Source organism: Populus trichocarpa, chromosome 5 (assembly GCF_000002775.5).
Source record: "Populus trichocarpa isolate Nisqually-1 chromosome 5, P.trichocarpa_v4.1, whole genome shotgun sequence".
Classification (NCBI taxonomy): Eukaryota; Viridiplantae; Streptophyta; class Magnoliopsida; order Malpighiales; family Salicaceae; genus Populus; species Populus trichocarpa.
In genome coordinates, this window is record NC_037289.2 from 5295434 (window position 1) to 5315756 (window position 20323).

A 20323-nucleotide genomic window follows, 5' to 3' on the forward strand; every position below is an offset into this window, starting at 1 on the left:
CGAATCCCGTAGCAATAAGATTCACTGGTTCTCGTACTTTTGCAGCATAGGCTGCCTTTTCTGTTTCTCCCATGCCATGGGTTTACATAAAAAGTTCTTAAGTGTATTGCTTGGAATGAACTTACTTGAAACAAAATTTGAAAATTCAAGTTTTTTTTTTCATTTTTTTAATATTATAGAATTTATTGTTATTCAAAGTAGCCGTGCTTGTTCCCAAAGTAAATTTGCATATCAATTGCATAATTGGTGAATTTGCATATGATGATAATGATAATAATAGCTAAAGCTTAGAATTCTTTTTCTCGTGGGATTATTAGTAAACAAAAGCCTTGCTACATTAATCTATGAAGCGCAATTAGTAGTTTCCTAATTATACTCCTATATTGATTGCCTCTTCAAAGAAAAATGACTAATGAAATGTACAATTCGGTTTTTCATTAGAATTCATATAAGCTATGCCTTTGGGGTATGCAGCTATCAAGTTCCAGTTTTGCAGCCGCACAGGAGTAACCTTTCCTGAATCTGTTAGTGGTTTTGTTCCTCATTTCAACCTCTGCTGCGAAGACAGCACAAACCGGTCTGTGATCGGAAAATCTTGACTCGCGGCGGACATAGGACAACTGCTCAATGCCATCACCACGCCATAATATCCTATCGCACCTGAAATACGAGCTTCAAGCAATGAATTTTTCTGTTCTTTTCTTCATTAGTAGTTTATACTGTTAATACTAGAAGAGTAAATACCATGCTGGTGTTCGACGTTTCCTTCTGGATTTAACAGTTTCTCCAGCATAAGAATCTGAGTTCTGTGTGTACTTGTAAGTAGGAGCGAACAAGATCTGTCCTTCTTTGAAACCCTCGAATACTCTCCCTGCTTCTCTTTCAATATTCAACTGAAGTCAATGCATTAAACCAAGTCAAATAAGGATGTAAAATCTCCTGTCAAACAACAGCATCTTCCTTCCTGTTAAGCTTTTAATTTCCTAGGCTTTAAATGTTAGAAAGAATCACAGAGCATGATCATCCCATTCTCCTGTGCTTGTGCTATTAATAAGCTTTAGACAAATTGAAGCAGGCTTGACTTCCTGTGACCTCTGTGACGATTTAAGGAGACTTGATTTAGATATCTTGTCTAGCGTAAACATGAAAGATCAGTCCAGATTATCTCTTAAACTTTTAGATGGATGATCCAACAATCAATTGCTGAATAATTAAACATGATGTGTAGTTTCAGAGAAGAGTCAAGAAAAGGATGCCCATTGTTAAGGTTACTTCCAACAGTAAATTAATGGTGAAATGACATTGACTACAACAACAGACAAGGCGTGGGGACTCACGGCTTGCTTTTTTTTTTTTGTGATATTGAGAAATAGATTGAAGCAACAGACCTGATCCTTCTCCAGCAGGGTGTCCCAGTCATTATCCTCCAACAGAACCTTTGTTTCCTCATAACTCAAAGCTACTCGATAATTTAAATCTCCTAGCCAAATTATACGGCTGCAGTATTAAAAACAGAAGGCCCCAAGTTAAAAGATTGGATATTACACCTACAGAATTGGAAATGAAAAATAATAATAATAAGAAAAGTCTAACACACTCATGATCAACTATTCTCTCAGGGGCTCGACGAGGTCTATGCTTGCAAATCTTGGGGAATTGTGTGCTCTTGAGGATCTCAGCTACATCAGCGTTCCTCTTTAGTTCATCGCCTTCCTTCTCCCCAGAAGCCAGGTGACTGCACACGAAGCAAAAGCTCGTTTGGTGCAATGACATGCTTATTGATATACATCCCTGCAATGTAAGACTGCACCGATCAAACTTCAAATGCATACAAGATTTATTAATTGCACATGCACTTCAAATAATACTTTTCTCCTTCTCTGGATATTTCCAGGCTCAAGCCTCTCAAATTAATAGTCTGAATCAGAACGTGCCATTTTGTTAATTAAAAATAACCAAGCTTACTGACACATGATAAGATCAAGAGATTTTGATGATAGTTGTCTATCTAATACAACAGGGAGGATCGAATCATATTAAATGGAAATTCTCTTTTTTCTTTCCGGTAATTGATGATCCTTTTTCAAGAAAATGATAGGGGCAACTTTAATATTCCAATTTGGCCCTACATTTCTTGGCCAAGGAGGCTTAGCTCAAGGATGAGCATTTAGTACTATACTCAGCTTACCTTGTTGCCAAGACGACCCATTATTCCTCTACAAACAGAATCTACCCTGAGATGACCAATGTGAGGCACCAACTCCTTTCTAACCCACACTGTAAGAAAAATTCCAACCATTTGCTTGCTTGCAATAAGGTTATAGGTCCTGTTGGTCGGTGAGGAAGGTGAGGTAGGCATGTCAGGAATATAAAGCATGTCATCGGCACAGCTTTCTGGACGACGATGAAGTTCCTTTGCTGATTCTAGTTTGTTGATGGGGTCGCTAAGTTTTCTTGTTCTCTGCCTCTCTCTAGGTTGGGACTCCTCGTGACAATTGCAGATCTTGAGTAGGCTACTATCTGCCCTGTAATTTTTGCTAAGCACTTTCAGAGAAGGCTTATGAAAGAAGTTATGTGATTTCGAGTCTTTATTGCTGTTGAGGCCTCTTGAACCATGGCTTGAGTCGGAATAATAGTTCGTGAAATCATGCAGTGGTTTGTTAAGTGCTTGGCTTATAAGAGCTAGCCATCTTGCTGCAGGCTCATTATCTTCAATCACCAGTACGTTTCCAGCATTGAGTGGAACAATTTCCTGAAACCTGAAGAGTATGAACTTTAGACAAGTTGCACCAAACAGATCTCATCTCAAAGATTCTGAACCAATAAAAAACATCAAGAAAGAATCTATTGACTCCAATGGAAGTTGTCATCACATTAAATTTTGCATGTTTTCCATTTGTCACTTTTTGTCACCTTGCCATAGAATAAAAGCTAAATAGATCATTAACGTGTGTTCTTCATACCCGCAGACATAAATATCAGCAGAATCTTCAACCTGCAAGAAATCTTCAAGGTTGAGGCCAGGGTCGGGTGTCTTGCCTCCCACGTTCCATGTTGCAACACATATCCTGCAATCCAACGACATGATTTTTTCTATAAGATATGTTCAACATGAGACTGACCAGAAGCAGAAAAAGTCGACATATAAGAGAATTTACTTAACCAAGAAATGATAAGAATCCACACCTGAGTTCTTTAATTTCTGTTGCTGGTGCCATAGATTGATCAAAGTTTGATAAATTTAGGCCTTCACTCCCGGAACTGTTCCGTCGTTCTGCAGGCAGATAAGAAAAACCAACACCATGTTTTACTCTGAGTAAATCCTAAAGTCCAAAATCATCGTTTTCAAATGATACGGACTAAAGGGTCGCTATCATACATGAAAAACTCCCCATATCTCCATTTTATTTTCTTCCTTTTAGTTTACAAATATCAAGCCAATGATCAACACTTCATTGATGTTAGGTTAGCTACCAGGATAGTGAAATAGAGGATAAGGCTAACTTGGACTTATTTTGATGTGTACGTGGCTTGTACCCAAAACATGTAAAGATTCAATCAAAAGCGACAACGCTAGCCAGCTAGTACTGTTAATGTAACGCAAGTTTTTCAAATTGTGGGTTCAATTAATTTTATGGTACAAAACAAATAAAGCACTATGCATGCATCTAACATATATTAGCATGGAAAATATGAGTAAATACACCTAATATATTTATTATACACACATACCTGAGAAACTTTTTCTCATCAAGGGGGATGCCTCTGTGAATGTTTTCTTCCTTGCGGCAATCTTCTTATCCACATCTGCCCACCAAACCCAGAATAAAAGAAATACATTAACATGTGTGTATATTATATAGGCATCAATTGAATTTATATTAAATGTGAAGTAAGACATAATATAATTAAGATGATTCAGTCAAAGAGAGGAATACCAAGAGAAACTCCACTGCCTTCTGATCCAAGAATATCATCATCATTGGAACCACTTCTATTGTTTCTTTTTGAACTGAAAATCTTTGGAATAATAGACTGCACCAGAAGAATTGTTCAAGGCAATGAAACAATATATATACAAGCCTTTATTCTCGTTTGAAAGAACTTGAGAATCAATGAACAAAATCAATGTATTATGACAGGAAACAAGCTAAGAAGGATCAAATAATGAAAAATACAATACCTTCTTTTTCTTTTCATTCTTGGCAGAATCATCAGAGGTGGCATTGCTAGGGCTTTTGGCTTTGGTCATCTCTATCTTTGCGCTTGTCTATTTGACTTTGAAATCATTTATTAATGCATAGAAACGAATTGGAATTTATGTCAAACTTTAAATGTTCGTGTTTGAAACATATCAAGAACCTATTTTAAATTAATTAAATATCTTTACCAAAAATAATATGTTGATTGAAGATTTTAAGAGAAAAAAAAGGGGGGGAATTTCTGGGTTTGCTGAGATGGTGAATTCTGAAGAATTTTGGTGGATTCTTTTATTTATTTCTGTCAAAATAATTATGGAAAGATGAGTTTTTGTGATCTTGTTACGAAAGAATGAGATTTTGGTGCCAATGCTTTCGGGGAACTTAAAGACTGTTAAAAAGAGAAACCAATGAGTCATGCTTTACAATTTCTTAGCTGTTTATTTTTTTCTTAAAAACAAAAACCTCCAAATCCAGTAGACTTTCTGCCACATAAGGGAGATGGTCTTCCCTGTTCTTGAAGAAACCGGAGTCACTAGGACAACCGCAATCGGTGGTGGATACACAATCAATCGGCCAAGTTTATGCGTAAAATGCCGAGCTAAATATTATAATATATCCATAATTCCCAATTTTAAGATTTTATCTTACTTTTTTTATTAATAAAAATAAAATATAACCATTCTAAAAAAAGTGAAAAGAGAGAAGATATTCAGCTATATATATATATCTGAATATATATCTGCTCCTTATAATTCTGATTAAATTTTAAAATTCAAATGCTTCTGTTTATCCATAGATGTTTTGGTAACAACAACATCGATAACAATTTTTGCAAGAAAATAAAATTTATATGGACATCCAAGTTGCAACAAACAGCACAGTACTGCTTCAGCATTCATTCTTAGATTTTTTTTTTATTAGCATAAGATATCCAGACGGAGCCCCGACTAACACTGGGGTGCGCAGGTCCTCCGATAAGAAGTTTCTCGCAAGTGCACCACAGTTAATTCATGGGTTGTTTCCAAGTCCAATGGCCTCGAGAAATTGTTTATACCCGGCAAGAGTTGAGCTTGAAATCTTGTACAGGAACCCTGCTCTTCTTTGCTTTCATTCGTAAATGCTTCTTGCAAAATTATAATCTTGTATTTTGTAGCTAAACATCCGCATGATTCAGGGCACTGTTCCTTCTCTTCCAATTCCATACACAAATAACATTCATGATATCCAGACCAACTCTGCTGCCCATTCACCAATATTTCTACACACCTCATTCTTCTGCAGACCCCATTCTTCTGCAGAATTGAACTACACACGGCTTCTGAGCAGGCACAATGAGAAAACAGATCGTATCTATCCTCCTCATTTACATGACCAAAGGAGTAGCCGAAAAATACCCTGCAAGAGTTGTCCTATCGTATCTGAGATGGTGAGAACAGAACGCATATTCTTAGGGTTAGAATCACTTGTGTCTTGGAGCTCTTCCAACCTTTTTTTTTTTTTTTGACGAAAGCAAATCCAATTTTATTGATTGTACTCAACTGAATAATACTACTTTCTTGAATGCCTTTATTTAATAGATTCGAGTCTTCTAACTTCTTTTATGGATCGACAAGGACCCATCATTTGTTTTTACCTGTTAATGGAAAAGGCCTCACCGTTGATGATCACAAGAATTAGAAATTAACAAATCATCCAAGGCCTCACCTTCGTGACCAGCAGAAGGAATTCTGCAACTATATTGTCAATGGACGCTAACAGTAGGCAACTTCAAGTACCCCTTAAAAATGAAATCCCCTCATAACATTAACAAAATTTAAGATTTCTGAACCTCGCTTGCTTTCTTTGTTCATTGCACTTCAACGTCAACTACGAAGATGCCACTGTCCACCTTGATTTCAGTTTCTTGGTCAAGGAAATCCTTACCACATGATTAAGAGTGAATAAATTCATTAGCGTAAGTTGGAGCTAATTGATTAATATATGGAAAGGTATATCGACTACTACAAGGCCAAGCCTGGAAGGAAGAAAAACAAGATACACCGCAACCTGCACATTTTTTGGGTCAACTACAAAAGACATGTTCTCATATACGAAACCCATTTCCAACTGCAATTCAACGGCCGAATATTTGCTATTGTGTCTACATGCGTTGCATTTTTTGACAGAATCCACCTTTTTTTCATGTGAAATGCCACAGCAATAAATATTCAGGGTCTTGGTATTTTTTTAACAAGCGTTTGACCAAGCGTGGCGGCATCTTGGTTGCCATGCCCTCAACAGAAGATGATTCTATTATCAAAGTTAAAGTTGAATACATTGCGTCGATTTCCCATCATCCTTGTGGGAAAGGTGATCTAATAGCAACCATCGACAATCATCAGCATTTTATAAGAAACTAATAATTGTAAGACCATAGTTTCTTTGTTAGCTTTATTTCTTTGAATCTCACTTTATAATAGCAGAAGATTTGCAACCTGAACAGGTACAAAAAGATTCCCAAATCTTTTAATATTGTGCCATCAACTACCTTACTACTCTCTAGCATTTTGACGACCACTGTGGTTTGACTGAAAAAGTAGTAGCCACATGTGCGCAATGTAGAATCAGTGAAGAACTGTACTCTTCAAGTGTCAGCAAGTTTCAAGTGCTTTATGAAATCTCCAGGAAAATTATAATATATATATATTCCCTGCAAAACCGTAGAGAAAAATTGAGCATTAAATTGATGAGGCTGCGCATCAGATGTTAAACAGTGATTTCCTTAATATACATTTCTTTGGCAATATCTAAAATCAAACAAGAAGTTTACCAGGTTTTTGAATTGATTATTGCACCATCTCATCCAATTTTTGCCTGTAAAGAGCTAAGTTCTGCATTAAGAACATTTAGCAAGCAGATAAGATATCAGAAATCAGTTCAAAGAAAGATAATGTTACAATATGCTGGTGAATTGTGAAGGACAAAAAACAAATTGTGATAGATCAGCCTAAGAAAGCAGGGGAAAGAAGCCGCTATTAAGGAACATTTTGCACATGCTGAAGGGGCATCATCTGCTCTTTATCTTTGAATGAGGTTAACATATAGGTAACAAGTTAATGCACAAGATGAATTACCAAAGCATTGACGACAAGGCCATGAGAAAATTCATGAACATGAATTCCATTTAGAGATTGAAAAAATTCAGTAAACTATCTTTGCTTTTGCTTACTAAGTAACATACATTTTGCACAACATATTGTATAAACAGGTCTACCAAAAAGGAATTTTAGAAACAACTATTGTGCATACAAGCCATTAATGGGATCTAATAACAAGAGATGGTTCCAAAAAAAAAAAACTGATTCAACTAAATACTTTCTTTGTAATAATAAAGTTCCATATCAAAAACTAGGCTTATATGCAATAAAACCAGGACTGAAGCATAAAGTTCCAACAGAAACTGCAAAAGACAAACTAAACAAACAGCCAACAGTAGCAGAAAAAGATAACACCACATTAAGCAACCTACAAGGATCTACACCAATGTTGCTCTGAATTAATGTTACTTCATATGACAAACACATTCCCAGCTAAAAGAAGAGTCACGGAAACAGTTATTTAAACCATTTTCACTTCATTTTCCCATGCTGAGGAAGACTTGAGCAAAACTAGGACATTCTATCTGATAGCATGGAACTTTTTCTACTGAGTTCACTATCCTTTTTTTTCCTAATTATCACAATGAAATACTTAGATATATCAATATTACCCTCTCATCCCAAAACATGTCCTCTCTGTGGTCAAAGCATGTGTCCATTATATAACCTCAAAGACAAGATTTTGGGTTTACTTATCTTTCTTGACCCTCACTAAAATCTAACAACAGCCCGTGCTTCCAATTTTCAAGTTCCATTAGAATGGTACTTTTCAAAAGTTAGTATGTGATTTATCAGACATAAGTGATCAAAAACTGAAAACTATCTCCTTGGGCAAGCAGGCACATGATTATCAGCCACTTCTGACATGTTTAGACAGAAAACATTCTTTGTGGGCAAGATTGTACATGATTTTTCTATGTTATTTCAGTGTGAAAAGTTCAATGAATACCAAGGATCATCAAACAGCAAGCTTTGAATCAATGCAGATCTCAATCTTGCTGGTGGTAATGGTGAAACAAAGGCAAACTGAAACAAATAGAATTATGTAGAAAATCAACAAGTATTGTTCCTCTTAAAACTTGTTTCAGTAATGACTGCAACAGCTAATAGAAGATTCCTTTCTGCAAGTTGCTTTACTGAAATGTAACTCAAAAAAATTGTTACCATGAAAACGACTAGCTGGTAAGGGATATAAAAGAGCTTCTAAACAGGTTGAGCAAGAAATGGATACATAAGAAACCTAGAAGTAGAAGCGAACACAAGAGAAGTAAAGAATTGAAGATGCTTGATAATGCCCTTTTTATTTTTACTGGATGGGCAAGGTCTCAATCAATGAAGAACAGTACGGCAGGTCAAATGGACAACAGAGCATGTTTGTCTATGCATAAAAAACTAACATGATTCTTGACATCCTGATGGACCTTTTGGTAATGAATAAAGACTTTGATAACTCAAAAATCAGATGCCAATTATTTCAGTCAAGCAATGCAAAACAAACAAAGTTTAAGGATTTTATTTCTTCAATCATACTTGCCTTTGATGGTAATTGAGAACTACAAATAAGTAAAGATCTGAACAAACAACTGAAAATTTGAGAGTGAAAAATTCACAAATGACATGACCAAGTATAACAAAGAGCATAGAGTTCATACCCTGGTATAAGCATAAACTCCATACTCTGTAGGTCCAACAGGACTGCCCCTCTTCAAAAATTCCCCATGCTTGTATATGTAAAGTAATGGAACCCCAGTAGATAATTCCAAATTCGTAACCTGTTTAACAAACAAATAAAACTTGAGCAAATTGATGAAAGCATTTTTAGTCACTTAGCAATCCTAAGAAAATAGTGCATTACCTCCTGAGAAGTTAATTTCTCAAGATACATAATGATGGACCTCAGAGAATTCCCGTGGGCAGCAACCATTATGTTCCTTCCATTCTGAAGCTGGGGTTCAATCTGCAATATATGTTTCTTATGGACCAGATGAACCCATAGAGATGCATGTAAACCCTATATGCATATGCCTAACACATTATGTTTATGCTTCACCCCCTTCAAGGCTCTCATGAGATTTGTATCAATAAGAAGCATTATGGGATACAATGTTTATGGACTTACATTTTCTTTAAAATAGGCAACAGCTCTTTGAGAACACATTTCCAAGCTCTCACCATTTGGGGGAGGACTATCAAAACTTCGACGCCACTCATGCACTTTCTCCTTTCCATATTTTACAACCGTCTCCTCCTTATTAAGACCCTGCAACTTCCCATACCTGAAGAAAATGGATTACATTGTAGCTAGCAAATTTTAAATGTAAATATATTATTTTTAAAAAAAACAAAGAAACAGAAAGGAGTAAAAGGGTTATACATTCTTTCATTCAATTGCCAAGCAGTTATGACTGGAATAGATTGCTGAATTGTTTCTTCACTGAAAATTTGACTCCATTCTTTTGCTTGTATACTCTCATCATGCATAATAATGGGTATCTACAGTACACATATGAATTAGGTTAAAACATATAATTCTGTAGATTCTGAAATTATCAGTTCCATTGACTACTGAATGTTATATACTAGTCGAAGACAGCTAGTTTTAACTTCCCTACAATTTGTTCTGCAAAGATAAATCTACAAGGACTTCAGAACTAGCCATAGCGTTTGGAAACGCGGGCCAACCCGCGTTTCCAAAAAATTCTCTTTTTTTTTTGCTAAAAATTACTTCTTTTTTTATGTTTTGGATCGTTTTGATGCACTGATATCAAAAATAATTTTTAAAAAATAAAAAAAACATCATTTTAATGCATTTCGGAATAAAAAGCACTTTGAAAAGCAACCGCAACCACACTCCCAAACAGGATACTTTGAAGTGATCACTATATTCAAGTAACTGACCGAATAACTAAGTAACATGCTCCATGATTTCCAATTCACCCTAAAGAACTAATGAGCAACATTATGTTCACTGAGCTCATGAGAATACAGCCCAAATGAAAATAAAAAGAGAACAGAGAATGTTGATCAAGGACATGATCACAAATGAAAAGGATCATGGAATTCCCACCCATGCTTTAAATGCATATGCTGTATTTTTGAAAGCTAATCTATGAAATGACAAAAGATGAGTTCTGCATGCATATAAATACTTGATGATGTGAGGTTGATATTTCAGTCAAGCCGTGCTGAGGAAGACATCTTTTGTAACCCCCCCAGCCCCCAGGAAGGTGTGCCCATGAGGACGTATATGTTATTATCCTGCTTTGAAAGGAACAGAAAAATTACTGGGCCATCTATGGTAGTCAAACAACAAACCAGCCAACATATGGCACCTTTTACAACAATGGATAGGCCTTGTTATTACAAATGGTGTGTCCATATTATGGCAGGCAGGAAGCCTCCAGTAAAAGTGGGAGCTGGGGACACTATCGAGAAGGGGAGAAAAGTTATTGGGCTAAACATGGAGGATTTGAACCTAAACGTGTTGTGTACTGTTTGAAAAAAAAAATTAAGACACCAAATGGGAATTCTTCATGAGGCTGGGCTGGGTTGCAACATTTTTCTTTCAGTAAAAAAAGGCAAGAAAGCACCAGAAGAAGTTTTTTAGATTGAACACTGTGTCCCTCTACAGTGAAGATTCATGACTGATTGATATCGCATGCCAGCGCAAACTGCATCAACTGAGTTTGCTCCATTCATAATAAGATATTGGATAATGTGGGGATTGTAATACAAGACAAATGGAATGGAAAGAAGACATAACTATATGTGACTTGCTCACATGATTTGACATGCCAAATGTGTGTGTAAAGTGAAGTTCTGTCATGCTATGGAAGCATGAACAAGGGTACCTTCTTCTGACGATGTTGAGTCATGGCTAGCATAGCTGTCATCTGTGCACGAATCAACGCAGATGTGTAAATCATGTTCACTGGTATGCTGCTAATTCGCTTACCAGCCTCAATGGCTTCCTCTATGCCTCTCTTGGTTAAAGGCACATCAACAGAACCAGTGAACAAATTCTTCTCGTTCCACATAGATTCACCATGCCGGATCAATATCAAGGAAGATTCGACTGCCAAAAAGAGATCACAAGCAAGTAATTAACTGACACCACAGACATCGGAAATTGTTATTCAGCAAAGTTGAAATTGAGAATGGTCTGCCATGGTTATCTGATAATATTTCATAAAGGCCATTGCATTAACAGATTTATTAAGCAAGCATATGTGATGGAATATGATGCAATGTACCACGATGGCCATTATAAGAAACAAATTCAAGACCACAACAGTCAACTATAAAAGAACAGTTAACCATCGCACTCACTTGATGTGTTCTGATTGAAATTGGTGGTCACGTGTGAAGTAGACAAGATTGGATCCACCACTGATGCATGAGAAGAAATTGCACGAATAACATGCATTTTGCAGTGGCTAAAACTGTGACTCCTGTCGCTGAGAAACTTTACATCTACTGTAAAACCCTTTGAGATAAATTTCAATGAGGAATTCCCAAATTCCTTAGTAGAGGCAGAATCATTGCTACCACCATGGAGCTGAATGGTCCTAATGGATCTGTGCAAGGCGCCAGCTGCCATCCCTTATCAAACTGAAAATATCAACACAGTAAAGGGGAAAAAATGTTAGCTAACATAAATGGATTCGTTTTTCCTAGAAACAGCATATGAGAAACATAGAAAATCTAATACCGACAAATTATTTCGATTTTACTAATTAAACATGAAGATTCATTCTACACTAAGCTCAAAAACAAATGCTACTATAATTATTTATCTATAAACATTAGAAGAACCAAAGCTCATAATTTAGAACCCGATCCCCCGTTAAACACAGTTAGTCTTTAAGCACAAACCAAAAGCGAAACTTCATTGAAACCCATAAATTTCTTCCTCCTCTTTTCCTCTCCGTGGAGAAAATTAACATTTTCTTCACTATACTAAATCATACTGCATTGAGCAGTTCACTTAAATACTATTCCAGGTTCCATGAAATTCAAATAATCATAAAAAATAAACCTTTCGTGGATCAAACATGATAAGATTAAGAGGAAAACACATGCAAAGGGGGCACCAATTAAAGTTTCTCTTTGTTTTCATGGTAATCAAAATCAAAATCCCACTTCAAATTCAGCTTCAATAAAAGACAAAACCTATGATCAAATCAAACTACCCCAACAAAAAAAGAAACAGGATTGCACCATAAAAAAATCAGCACAAGAATCACGATCCAAAACTTTTCAATAACACACACACACACACACACAAACACACACACAAAGTAGAGAAAGAAGACTTAACAGTGATTGTTCGCGAATGGCAAACAAGTTAAAACTCTTCGTCCTCGATATTACAAGAAAGACAGAGTTGACAGATGCACGCACAGAAATGGACGTTTTCAAAGGAGTGAAAATAAATTCCAATGTCCCTCGAGGTTTTACAAGTGGTCACTTTAGCCCCTTTACTTTCAATTTTGGTCACTAAAAACCTTGTGCTTCAACGATTTGTCATGCATGGTCCATCCATCCAAATCTATCACTAATGTAAGAAACTTGTTAATGATATCACTGATTTGATTTGAATTATGCCACAAGGATGATCAAATTAATTTAGAGAGTTTTTTGTTTTCATAGTTTAACCTGCTTTTTACATCGAAAAAAATATTTTTCAATAATTTTTATGTATTAATATTAAAAATAAAATAAATATTATTTTATTTTTAATAAAAAATATTTTTGAAATGCATCTTAAGCCTATTACCAAACACACTTAGAAAAAAAACAAGAATTAAAATTGAATAAAAAATAAAAATAAAAGAATCAAAATGAAAATTAGATTTTTTTAAATAAAACCTAAAATTACAAAGACACAAAATACTTCAAAATAAAATTCAAACAAAATCAATAAAAAGTTCTCTCTCTCCTTCTCTCCTTTATTATTTAAATCTTTTTAGAAGAAAAGAACTAAATTTTAGTTTCGAGTTTTTTCTTCTTCTTTTTTTTTTCTTGTTTTATCTTACTACATGACTGAATCAAAACACACAATCTTATAAAATTGACATTATTGATCAGTCTTTCCAACCATTAGCCATGGAGGAATCACACTTGATCAATAACTGAGAGTATTAGGTCTCGTGAGATTAAATTTAAACTTGAGGGGTAAATATAACTAAAGTCTTAAACTTGAAGGACCATAAAAATCCATTTTACCTTTTCTAAGGAACGAGACAAGGGAGAGGTTCGTCATGCGAGGGCCGTGGCAGAGAGCCAAACGGCGTCGTCTTTATTAATTTTTTTTCTTTTTAATTTCCAGTACAATTTGAGTTGATTCTAGCTAAGTACTTTTAGTTTATCAAAAAAGATTAGTCGAATACCTATAGTGTTAAAATTTAAAAGTAATTAAATCATTGATTGGCCAAATGTATTACTCAATTATAAATTGATTCATAAGTTTTGGATTTTATTAATTTTTCCTCAAATGTATTGGAAAATAGATAATATCATCCTTTTCTTCGAGAGTTGATTGGAAATTCATAATCAAAGACTCTAATATAAAATTTAATGTTTTTTAATAGCATGTTTAATACTTTTTAAATTCAATTCAATTAAAATATTTTAATAAAATCTTATGTTTGAATTATTTTGAATATTAAAAATTAAATTTTAAATGAAATTTATTCTCTAAAAATATAATAAAAATAAATTAAATATCAACTCCTCTTATTTATGATTTCAAGAAAAGAAATTTCATGTTAAAAGCTACAATCTAAGCAAAAGAAAAGGAATAAACACACTCGTCATAAATTTAGTATTATTGATCAAGTAGATGAAAACAAAACAAAATAGGTGAGCGCAAACAATGACATCATATGTAGTCTCATGAGCTAAGAGACAAGCTACCAAATAAATAAACATCAAACCAAGAAGAACACCATAAGTAATTAAAAGATGGGACTAGGTAGCCTATCAAGAATGTTCATTGTTGATCTATTCATCGGATTCTAGAAGTTTCTTGACCAATTCAGCACACCCAGGCAATGCCTCGTCTTTCACAAACCCCAAGGAATTAGCGTAATGAAGATCAGAAATGGCACCGTTGGAACGGGTTAGAATAACTTCAGCACGGTTGCGTACTGGGTGTACCGTTTTGCAGTCAGCCAGTGGACTATCAACAAGAACAACATGGCAAATCCTGTCCGCTTGGTCGCCCACAACCTTAATCTTGTATGCCCCGGTTGAGTCTGTCACACCCTCCATACTGTATCTAAGTTGTAAGTCTGTTCTGTCTTTGCATTCAATTCTAACCGTTGCACCTGGAGGACGTCACAATATTCATCAAGAACTACGATCGGATATTATAGTATATTGAATAAAACCCATTATCTGTATGGAGAAAAGCTGCAATAATTAGAATTAGTGAGGATAAAAAGGAGTGCGTGCGTGCGTACCTGATATGTAAGTAGTTTTTTTTGTCTCGAAGCCACACTGGCAAGTGTCACAGTAGACGCGGCCTCGGACATGGAAAGGGTTTCCCATTCTCCATGCGCTAACAAGTGAAGGGAGCACACACAAGGCAAATAGTAACAGCCTAGCCATGGTTTAGTGGCAAGATCGAGTGAGGAACTAAGAAAGCAGAAGTTGAGAAAATGAGAAACAAAGGTGAAGGGTAAAACGAGTGTGATATTATGTTATAGTGAGAGCTTGCTCGTTTAGGGTGAGAAAATAAGTAAGCAGTGGCTCTAATATTGAGGAGGGGAAGAGTACTGTCACATGTACAAAAAAATAAGATATACAGCAAGTCTTGCGGCATTACTATCTCTAGGAATTAATTAGTGTCGGTTGGCTTGCTTCAATATTCCTTAAGTCGCGCCAAGAATTCTCTATCAAAGTTCTATTTTATGAAATATTGAAGCTGACCTGATGGATGAGGAAATATTAAAAGATTTCTGGTGCAATTAAAGCAGATCCAAGGGAAAACAAAGAGGGGTAGGCCTAAATTTCCCCCCAAAAAAATTATAGTTTAACGTGTTATGGTGGATCCGAAGGGCAAATACCATCGTTTTCGGCAATGCCCTGGAAATCTTGGGTGCTTTTATCAAGTACCTTGTCTTGGGGAGATCTTTAAGCTCACATCGAATCAAATCACGTGCATTGAAATTGCTTTATTGCATGAGCCATGAGCCCATGACCCATTGATCAACGTTATGAAAGTGATCCTGAGCTGAAAAACTACTTCAACAAGGCCAACATCCGTGGGTTAGCCGAAAATGTCGCGCTGATATCTTAGCAATAGTTCGTGACCAGCAATTCATGTTTATTTTTCCTAATTAAAAGCTTGATTATTTTCTTACGAAGTTCCTTGGAATTTGGATTTAACCAGACTGCCTCTAGAAGTCCAAACAGCAAGATGAAGATAGTTGCTGGGCCTAGTAGACCCTAGGCTTGCTAGGTCCTTACGGACCCATGTATTCTAGGCTTGATGCCTCATGATCTTTCTTAGTTTAGGTCAGACTTGTTTTGTTACGTCTATCGGACAAGGAGATTAGAAGAATCCCAAGGATCTAATCAGGAGAAAACACAGAATGATACTGGGTCCTGGACTTCTTTAACTCAGGCCCGATTAATTTGTATCAACTCCATTCGGGCCTACACACATCGGATCTCAGTAAAAAAAAGTTCATCTGGAATTTTGCTAAGAAATAAGAAAAAGGCAGGCGCTGGACTCGTTGGTCTAAGAATACCCGCTAGGGAAGGTGCAAATGGTGGATAGATGATGGTTACATGTATTGGTCAAATAATACGATTGTCTGTTGATATCCTTTGTCAGCATGGATCACGTTGGGGACCTTTAATTGCATGAATTTGCCCTTTGACAAGTGCCAAAGACATCAAATTTGGTTGGATTCTTTGGTATGATGATTACAGTGATAATAACACACAAGGATAGGAAATTCTAGGCTTCTTTCAGTAACCTGTCTCCACTCAACAATTTTCCCACATCGAATCCAATCAAAGATGCATCAGTTGAGTGAAAGCAAACGAAGATGGTTGCATGATGAGAACCACAGATTGAAGGGTAGAAGTCATAATGAAAATGATCGAAATCTCATTAAAGCACACAAAGACAAACAGTAATGAATGGAATCACACCAGCTAGCACCATGGTTTCCATTTCTCAACGTCTCCAATTTCAAGATTTACAACATCCTTGTCAAATTAATTTCCACAGCACCACAGTTACCCTACTAGGTAAAACCCTAATAACTGCTAGTAATAATTAATGCTGCAACCACTTCCACTCAATGGGACGCATCAGTACTCATTTCTTGGTTTGTTTCGAAGATGACGAAGATTTTTTGAGAGGGATACATTTGCCTCTTGCTGCTTTCTCCTTCACTTCTTCCTGCTGATCATCCTCCATTCCAGCCTTGGAGCACCTGGGTTAGTTTTTTAACAAAGGGAAAACGTTAAATTTAATTCTACGATTAGAAATGGCAAGCAAAATACATTATACTACAGGAAAACAAAGCAATACGAATCGACAAGCTAGCAAAACAAACACAGGCAACCAAAAAAAGTTGGTTCGAAAAATTAAAGCAACGGGAAAGGCAACTTTGCTCGTTCTTTTCGAAGGTACCGTTTCTAGCCATGATCAACCAGATAATCATCACTTGGTGGAAATTAACTAAAGTAAAAAGGTGAGGATTCTCAATTTGTTACAGTGCGTTTACCATGGGAGTTATTATGCTTTCTTTTCCTCAAAAAGTCGAAGATATGAATCTTTTAACTTTAATAATTAAAGTCTCCACTACAACCGCTCTAATTTGACCCTTTTTTTGGTAATTTTCGAAAGGTCAAGTCAGAAGTGTAAATTATAAACCAGTCGTTGTAGTCTTAATAAATAGAGTAATAACAGTCCTCTAGTCTTGAAAAATAATAAATCAATCCCTGTGTTTCCATATTTCATTCATTTAGTTAGTCCCTCCCTCGATTTTTGTTACAGACTTGACAACCAGATAAGGTCAACGGATTAAGATATTTTAAGAACTATGGGGATTACATTATTATTATTATTATTATAAGTATAGGGACCAATTTATAATTGGCTCGTCAAGGAATTGGAATCCATATCAGCTGGTCCACTATGCTACCAAGGTCTCATCTAACATGGATGGCCAACATGCAAACTGTTTGAGGGTCAAAATCAAACTGAACTGAGTCAACTCGACTAGACTTCAAATAATTGCAAAAATGTTATAAGATAGGATCACTAATGACTGGTGACTAACCTTTCTTCATTATAGGAATTGGATCTCTTCAAAGCAGGCTCGTCCACAACTCGGTTCTCACTCATTGACTCAATAATGCTGCCACTAAAATACTCCTTCTCTTCAGACTGTAGATTTCCAAACCTAGGATTCTCGGACATGTAGCTAATCATCTCTTCCTCAGCAACCTTAACTGCCGTTTTATACAAGACCCCTCTATGAAGATCGCTTACACTCCTTTTAACCACATTAGCATTGGGACCGTTCACTGTCACAGCTGCAGCCGGTTGCTTTAAACTAGGCACATTGTTTTTTGCTTTGGCCACAGTCAAGTTTCCGCATGAAATGAGTTGGAGTAAGACCGAGTTACGACCCGGTACTGACTCGATGGCAACGGGGTCACCGTCTTCAAAACGTTTGGAGGTATTGTTGGTGCTTTGACGGGGTTTCTCAGAGAGTATTGAGGGTGTTGATTCTGGGGGGGAGTGATGTTGAGTTGACTCGGTGGTGGGGTTTTTGCGGGGTACTTGCTCTTCAAGTTCGTCTGTGGATACCCCTCTTGAACAGCGAGAGTGGGGTGTTGTGGAGCTTGTATAGCTTGTTTTCTCTTCATCTTCATATTCTTCTTGTGATTCCTGTGATTCTTCATCATCATATTCTTGATAGTACTTGGTTCCATGCGTTTCTTCGAGTTGTCTGGGCTGTTGAATAGGTTCCAGAAGTTGTTTTCTCTTTGCATGGAGATTGGGTTCCTGAATTACTTGTCTATTATTGCTTACATGAAGTTGTTGAAGCCTTTCTGCAAAAGAAATGCATGTTACAAATGAGCCCACCAATACAGTGCTGTGTGCAACTTGTAAGTTGTAACAATCATTTAATGGAGAGAGACACTGACCAGGGCATCCTTCAACGAGTTCAGACCCTTTGAGAACGTATTCAGCTCCATCAGATGGATAGATGGTATCATTTTCTGCCAAGTCATTCCAAACATACCCATTCTTGTAGCTCCTAAATGAAAATCAAAACAGTAAATGTAGACCATAAGGAAAATTTAGCACAAGCAATCAGAGACTGTCAACATGTAACAGTAGCATGTACCTTTTGCAAGACCAAGAATATAGAGAGGGCATGCCTTTTCCTCTGAGAACTGTTAGCCGATCCGTGAAATCTATCATGTACAGGACGAAAAACAAAGGAATGTCACAGGCAAGAATAACATTGAGAAACGAAGGAAAGAAGCAAGAATTCAATTGGCTTGTTATAATCCACCTCTCAAACGAAGGTGTTGATTGGCCAAATGGGCAACTTCCATGTAATGTGGGTGCTCAAGCTGGCCATTTCTGGATAGGTAGTAAACAACTTGAACCTTTTTAATGGGTTTGACCTTTGGTTGCTGCATGCACACTTTGACCCTGTCTGGGCTCATTTCTGATCTTTCTCCTCTGCCTCTTCTAGAACGAAGATCCATATTCTTCAACACCTCCTTTTAGATCACTTTCTTTCTGGTCTCGAAGTCTAATACATGCACACGCAGAGGCCAGCTCCTTTTATCAGGACACAGAGTTAGAGATGATAGAGTGAAAAGGAAAGGTAACAAGAAATACAGAGAGGAGGAGAGGAATCAAAAGGAACTATATTTTACCCTTATAGATTCACCAATGTTCTATTTCTATCCTGAAAGTTTTCCTTTTCCAATTTTACCACTATAGTCTTAAGAAGCTTTAGTTTTGTCCTCTTACTAATAACTACTAAATAATTAAAAACTGACCCTTTTTTTAATTGTTTTCTTACTTTCTCTTATTTTTTTCAGAAAATAAATTTTAAATATAATATAAAATAAATCAATAAATAAACTCAAAAGGGACGCTATTTAATGGTAAATTAGAGGTAACATTTTAGAAACAAAAGGGATGGAAATGGAAGATTATAAACATTAGATGTGGAAATGTAATGTTGGCGAGTCTGCAAGGGTAACAATGAAGTCCACTGAACAAATATCTGGATCCTGATCTTGACTTTGGATGCTTTTGAACAGAGAAGTGTCGTGAATGGAAAGAGACATTCGCATAGTTTTTTTTGTTTTTTATCTTTTTAATCTATTAAAATAATATTTTATTTTTATTTTTTAAAACTTACTTTTTACAGCAACCTATTAAAATTATTTAAAAATACAAAAAAAACTTAATTTTTTTTTTAAAATACAGTTAAAGTGCAAGAGAATGTTCAACTGGATGTAGGGTCAACTGCAATGCATGATCCCTGCTGTTGTTTTTTTTTTTTTTTTTTACTTGGGTTTGTTTTTGCCATTGATCTATCCCAGGCCAAGGGGAAAAAAGGGGTGAAAAACCAGTCACTGTGCAACGAAGCTATGTCTGTGAGCTTTTTCTGCCAACCCTGGATTGTAGAACGTAACACCTTTCCATATATACTGACTTTATTGCTTAGGCGTTGCATCACAATGATCCTAGCTAGCTAATGTTGTAGGCTGTGCCAACAGCAACGACCACTTTACAAAAGAAACCCCCTGTTGCCTGGCTGGCCAAATTAGGGTTTCATGAGGCTTTCTTTTCTCTGTCTGCTAGCTCTGCAATTTTTTTAACCAAGTACTAATATTGCATCAAATGGTTATGGGATTACTTATGCGTTTTTGTTTTTAATAAGTGGTGCTTTTGCGACTCCCAAGGCAGAGATTTGAATC

The 20323-nt window shown here is 36.2% G+C and overlaps 4 protein-coding genes across 4 annotated transcripts; all 4 read right to left on the bottom strand.

Annotated features, from left to right (window-relative positions):
- Window positions 1–274: 274 nt before the first annotated feature.
- On the bottom strand, window positions 275–4564 carry LOC7471522 (type I inositol polyphosphate 5-phosphatase 5). The gene is made up of 10 exons (XM_002307066.4): window positions 4184–4564; window positions 3939–4035; window positions 3733–3807; window positions 3187–3274; window positions 2964–3068; window positions 2189–2759; window positions 1598–1791; window positions 1389–1497; window positions 745–893; window positions 275–660 (listed from the first exon to the last, which is right to left on the bottom strand). The coding sequence occupies exons 1-10, from the start codon at window positions 4250–4252 to the stop codon at window positions 438–440; spliced, it is 1680 nt and encodes a 559-aa protein (XP_002307102.3). The 5' UTR covers window positions 4253–4564; the 3' UTR covers window positions 275–437.
- Window positions 4565–6438: 1874 nt separating this feature from the next.
- On the bottom strand, window positions 6439–11939 carry LOC7477096 (2,3-bisphosphoglycerate-dependent phosphoglycerate mutase 1). Its single transcript, XM_024600742.2, has 8 exons — window positions 11669–11939; window positions 11191–11414; window positions 9714–9832; window positions 9459–9615; window positions 9195–9296; window positions 8992–9111; window positions 7012–7072; window positions 6439–6891 (listed from the first exon to the last, which is right to left on the bottom strand). Exons 1-7 carry the CDS (start codon window positions 11937–11939, stop codon window positions 7028–7030), a joined length of 1038 nt encoding a protein of 345 aa, XP_024456510.1. The 3' UTR covers window positions 6439–6891; window positions 7012–7027.
- Window positions 11940–14154: 2215 nt separating this feature from the next.
- LOC7471524 (protein DOWNSTREAM OF FLC) lies at window positions 14155–15103 on the bottom strand. The gene is made up of 2 exons (XM_002307068.4): window positions 14806–15103; window positions 14155–14670 (listed from the first exon to the last, which is right to left on the bottom strand). Exons 1-2 carry the CDS (start codon window positions 14951–14953, stop codon window positions 14345–14347), a joined length of 474 nt encoding a protein of 157 aa, XP_002307104.1. The 5' UTR covers window positions 14954–15103; the 3' UTR covers window positions 14155–14344.
- A 1340-nt stretch (window positions 15104–16443) lies between these two features.
- LOC7471525 (protein SOSEKI 2) lies at window positions 16444–19232 on the bottom strand. Its single transcript, XM_024600966.2, has 5 exons — window positions 18895–19232; window positions 18724–18793; window positions 18521–18633; window positions 17647–18424; window positions 16444–16794 (listed from the first exon to the last, which is right to left on the bottom strand). The coding sequence occupies exons 1-5, from the start codon at window positions 19091–19093 to the stop codon at window positions 16677–16679; spliced, it is 1278 nt and encodes a 425-aa protein (XP_024456734.2). The 5' UTR covers window positions 19094–19232; the 3' UTR covers window positions 16444–16676.
- Window positions 19233–20323: the final 1091 nt, after the last annotated feature.

Coding starts and splice junctions, on each gene's coding strand:
- LOC7471524 (XM_002307068.4), bottom strand. CDS start 14,953: ATGGCTAGGCTGTTACTATTTGCCTTGTGTGTGCTCCCTTCACTTGTT. Junction 14,671..14,805: donor AAAAACTACTTACATATCAG/GTACGCACGCAC, acceptor GACGTCCTCCAG/GTGCAACGGTTAGAATTGAA.
- LOC7471525 (XM_024600966.2), bottom strand. CDS start 19,093: ATGGATCTTCGTTCTAGAAGAGGCAGAGGAGAAAGATCAGAAATGAGC. Junction 18,794..18,894: donor TCAACACCTTCGTTTGAGAG/GTGGATTATAAC, acceptor TGTACATGATAG/ATTTCACGGATCGGCTAACA. Junction 18,425..18,520: donor ACTCGTTGAAGGATGCCCTG/GTCAGTGTCTCT, acceptor TTTCTTTTGCAG/AAAGGCTTCAACAACTTCAT.
- LOC7477096 (XM_024600742.2), bottom strand. CDS start 11,939: ATGGCAGCTGGCGCCTTGCACAGATCCATTAGGACCATTCAGCTCCAT. Junction 11,415..11,668: donor TTTCAATCAGAACACATCAA/GTGAGTGCGATG, acceptor TCTTTTTGGCAG/TCGAATCTTCCTTGATATTG. Junction 9,297..9,458: donor TTGCCTATTTTAAAGAAAAT/GTAAGTCCATAA, acceptor CATATATTGCAG/ATTGAACCCCAGCTTCAGAA.
- LOC7471522 (XM_002307066.4), bottom strand. CDS start 4,252: ATGACCAAAGCCAAAAGCCCTAGCAATGCCACCTCTGATGATTCTGCC. Junction 4,036..4,183: donor AGAATGAAAAGAAAAAGAAG/GTATTGTATTTT, acceptor CTTCTGGTGCAG/TCTATTATTCCAAAGATTTT. Junction 3,808..3,938: donor AGGCAGTGGAGTTTCTCTTG/GTATTCCTCTCT, acceptor TTTGGTGGGCAG/ATGTGGATAAGAAGATTGCC.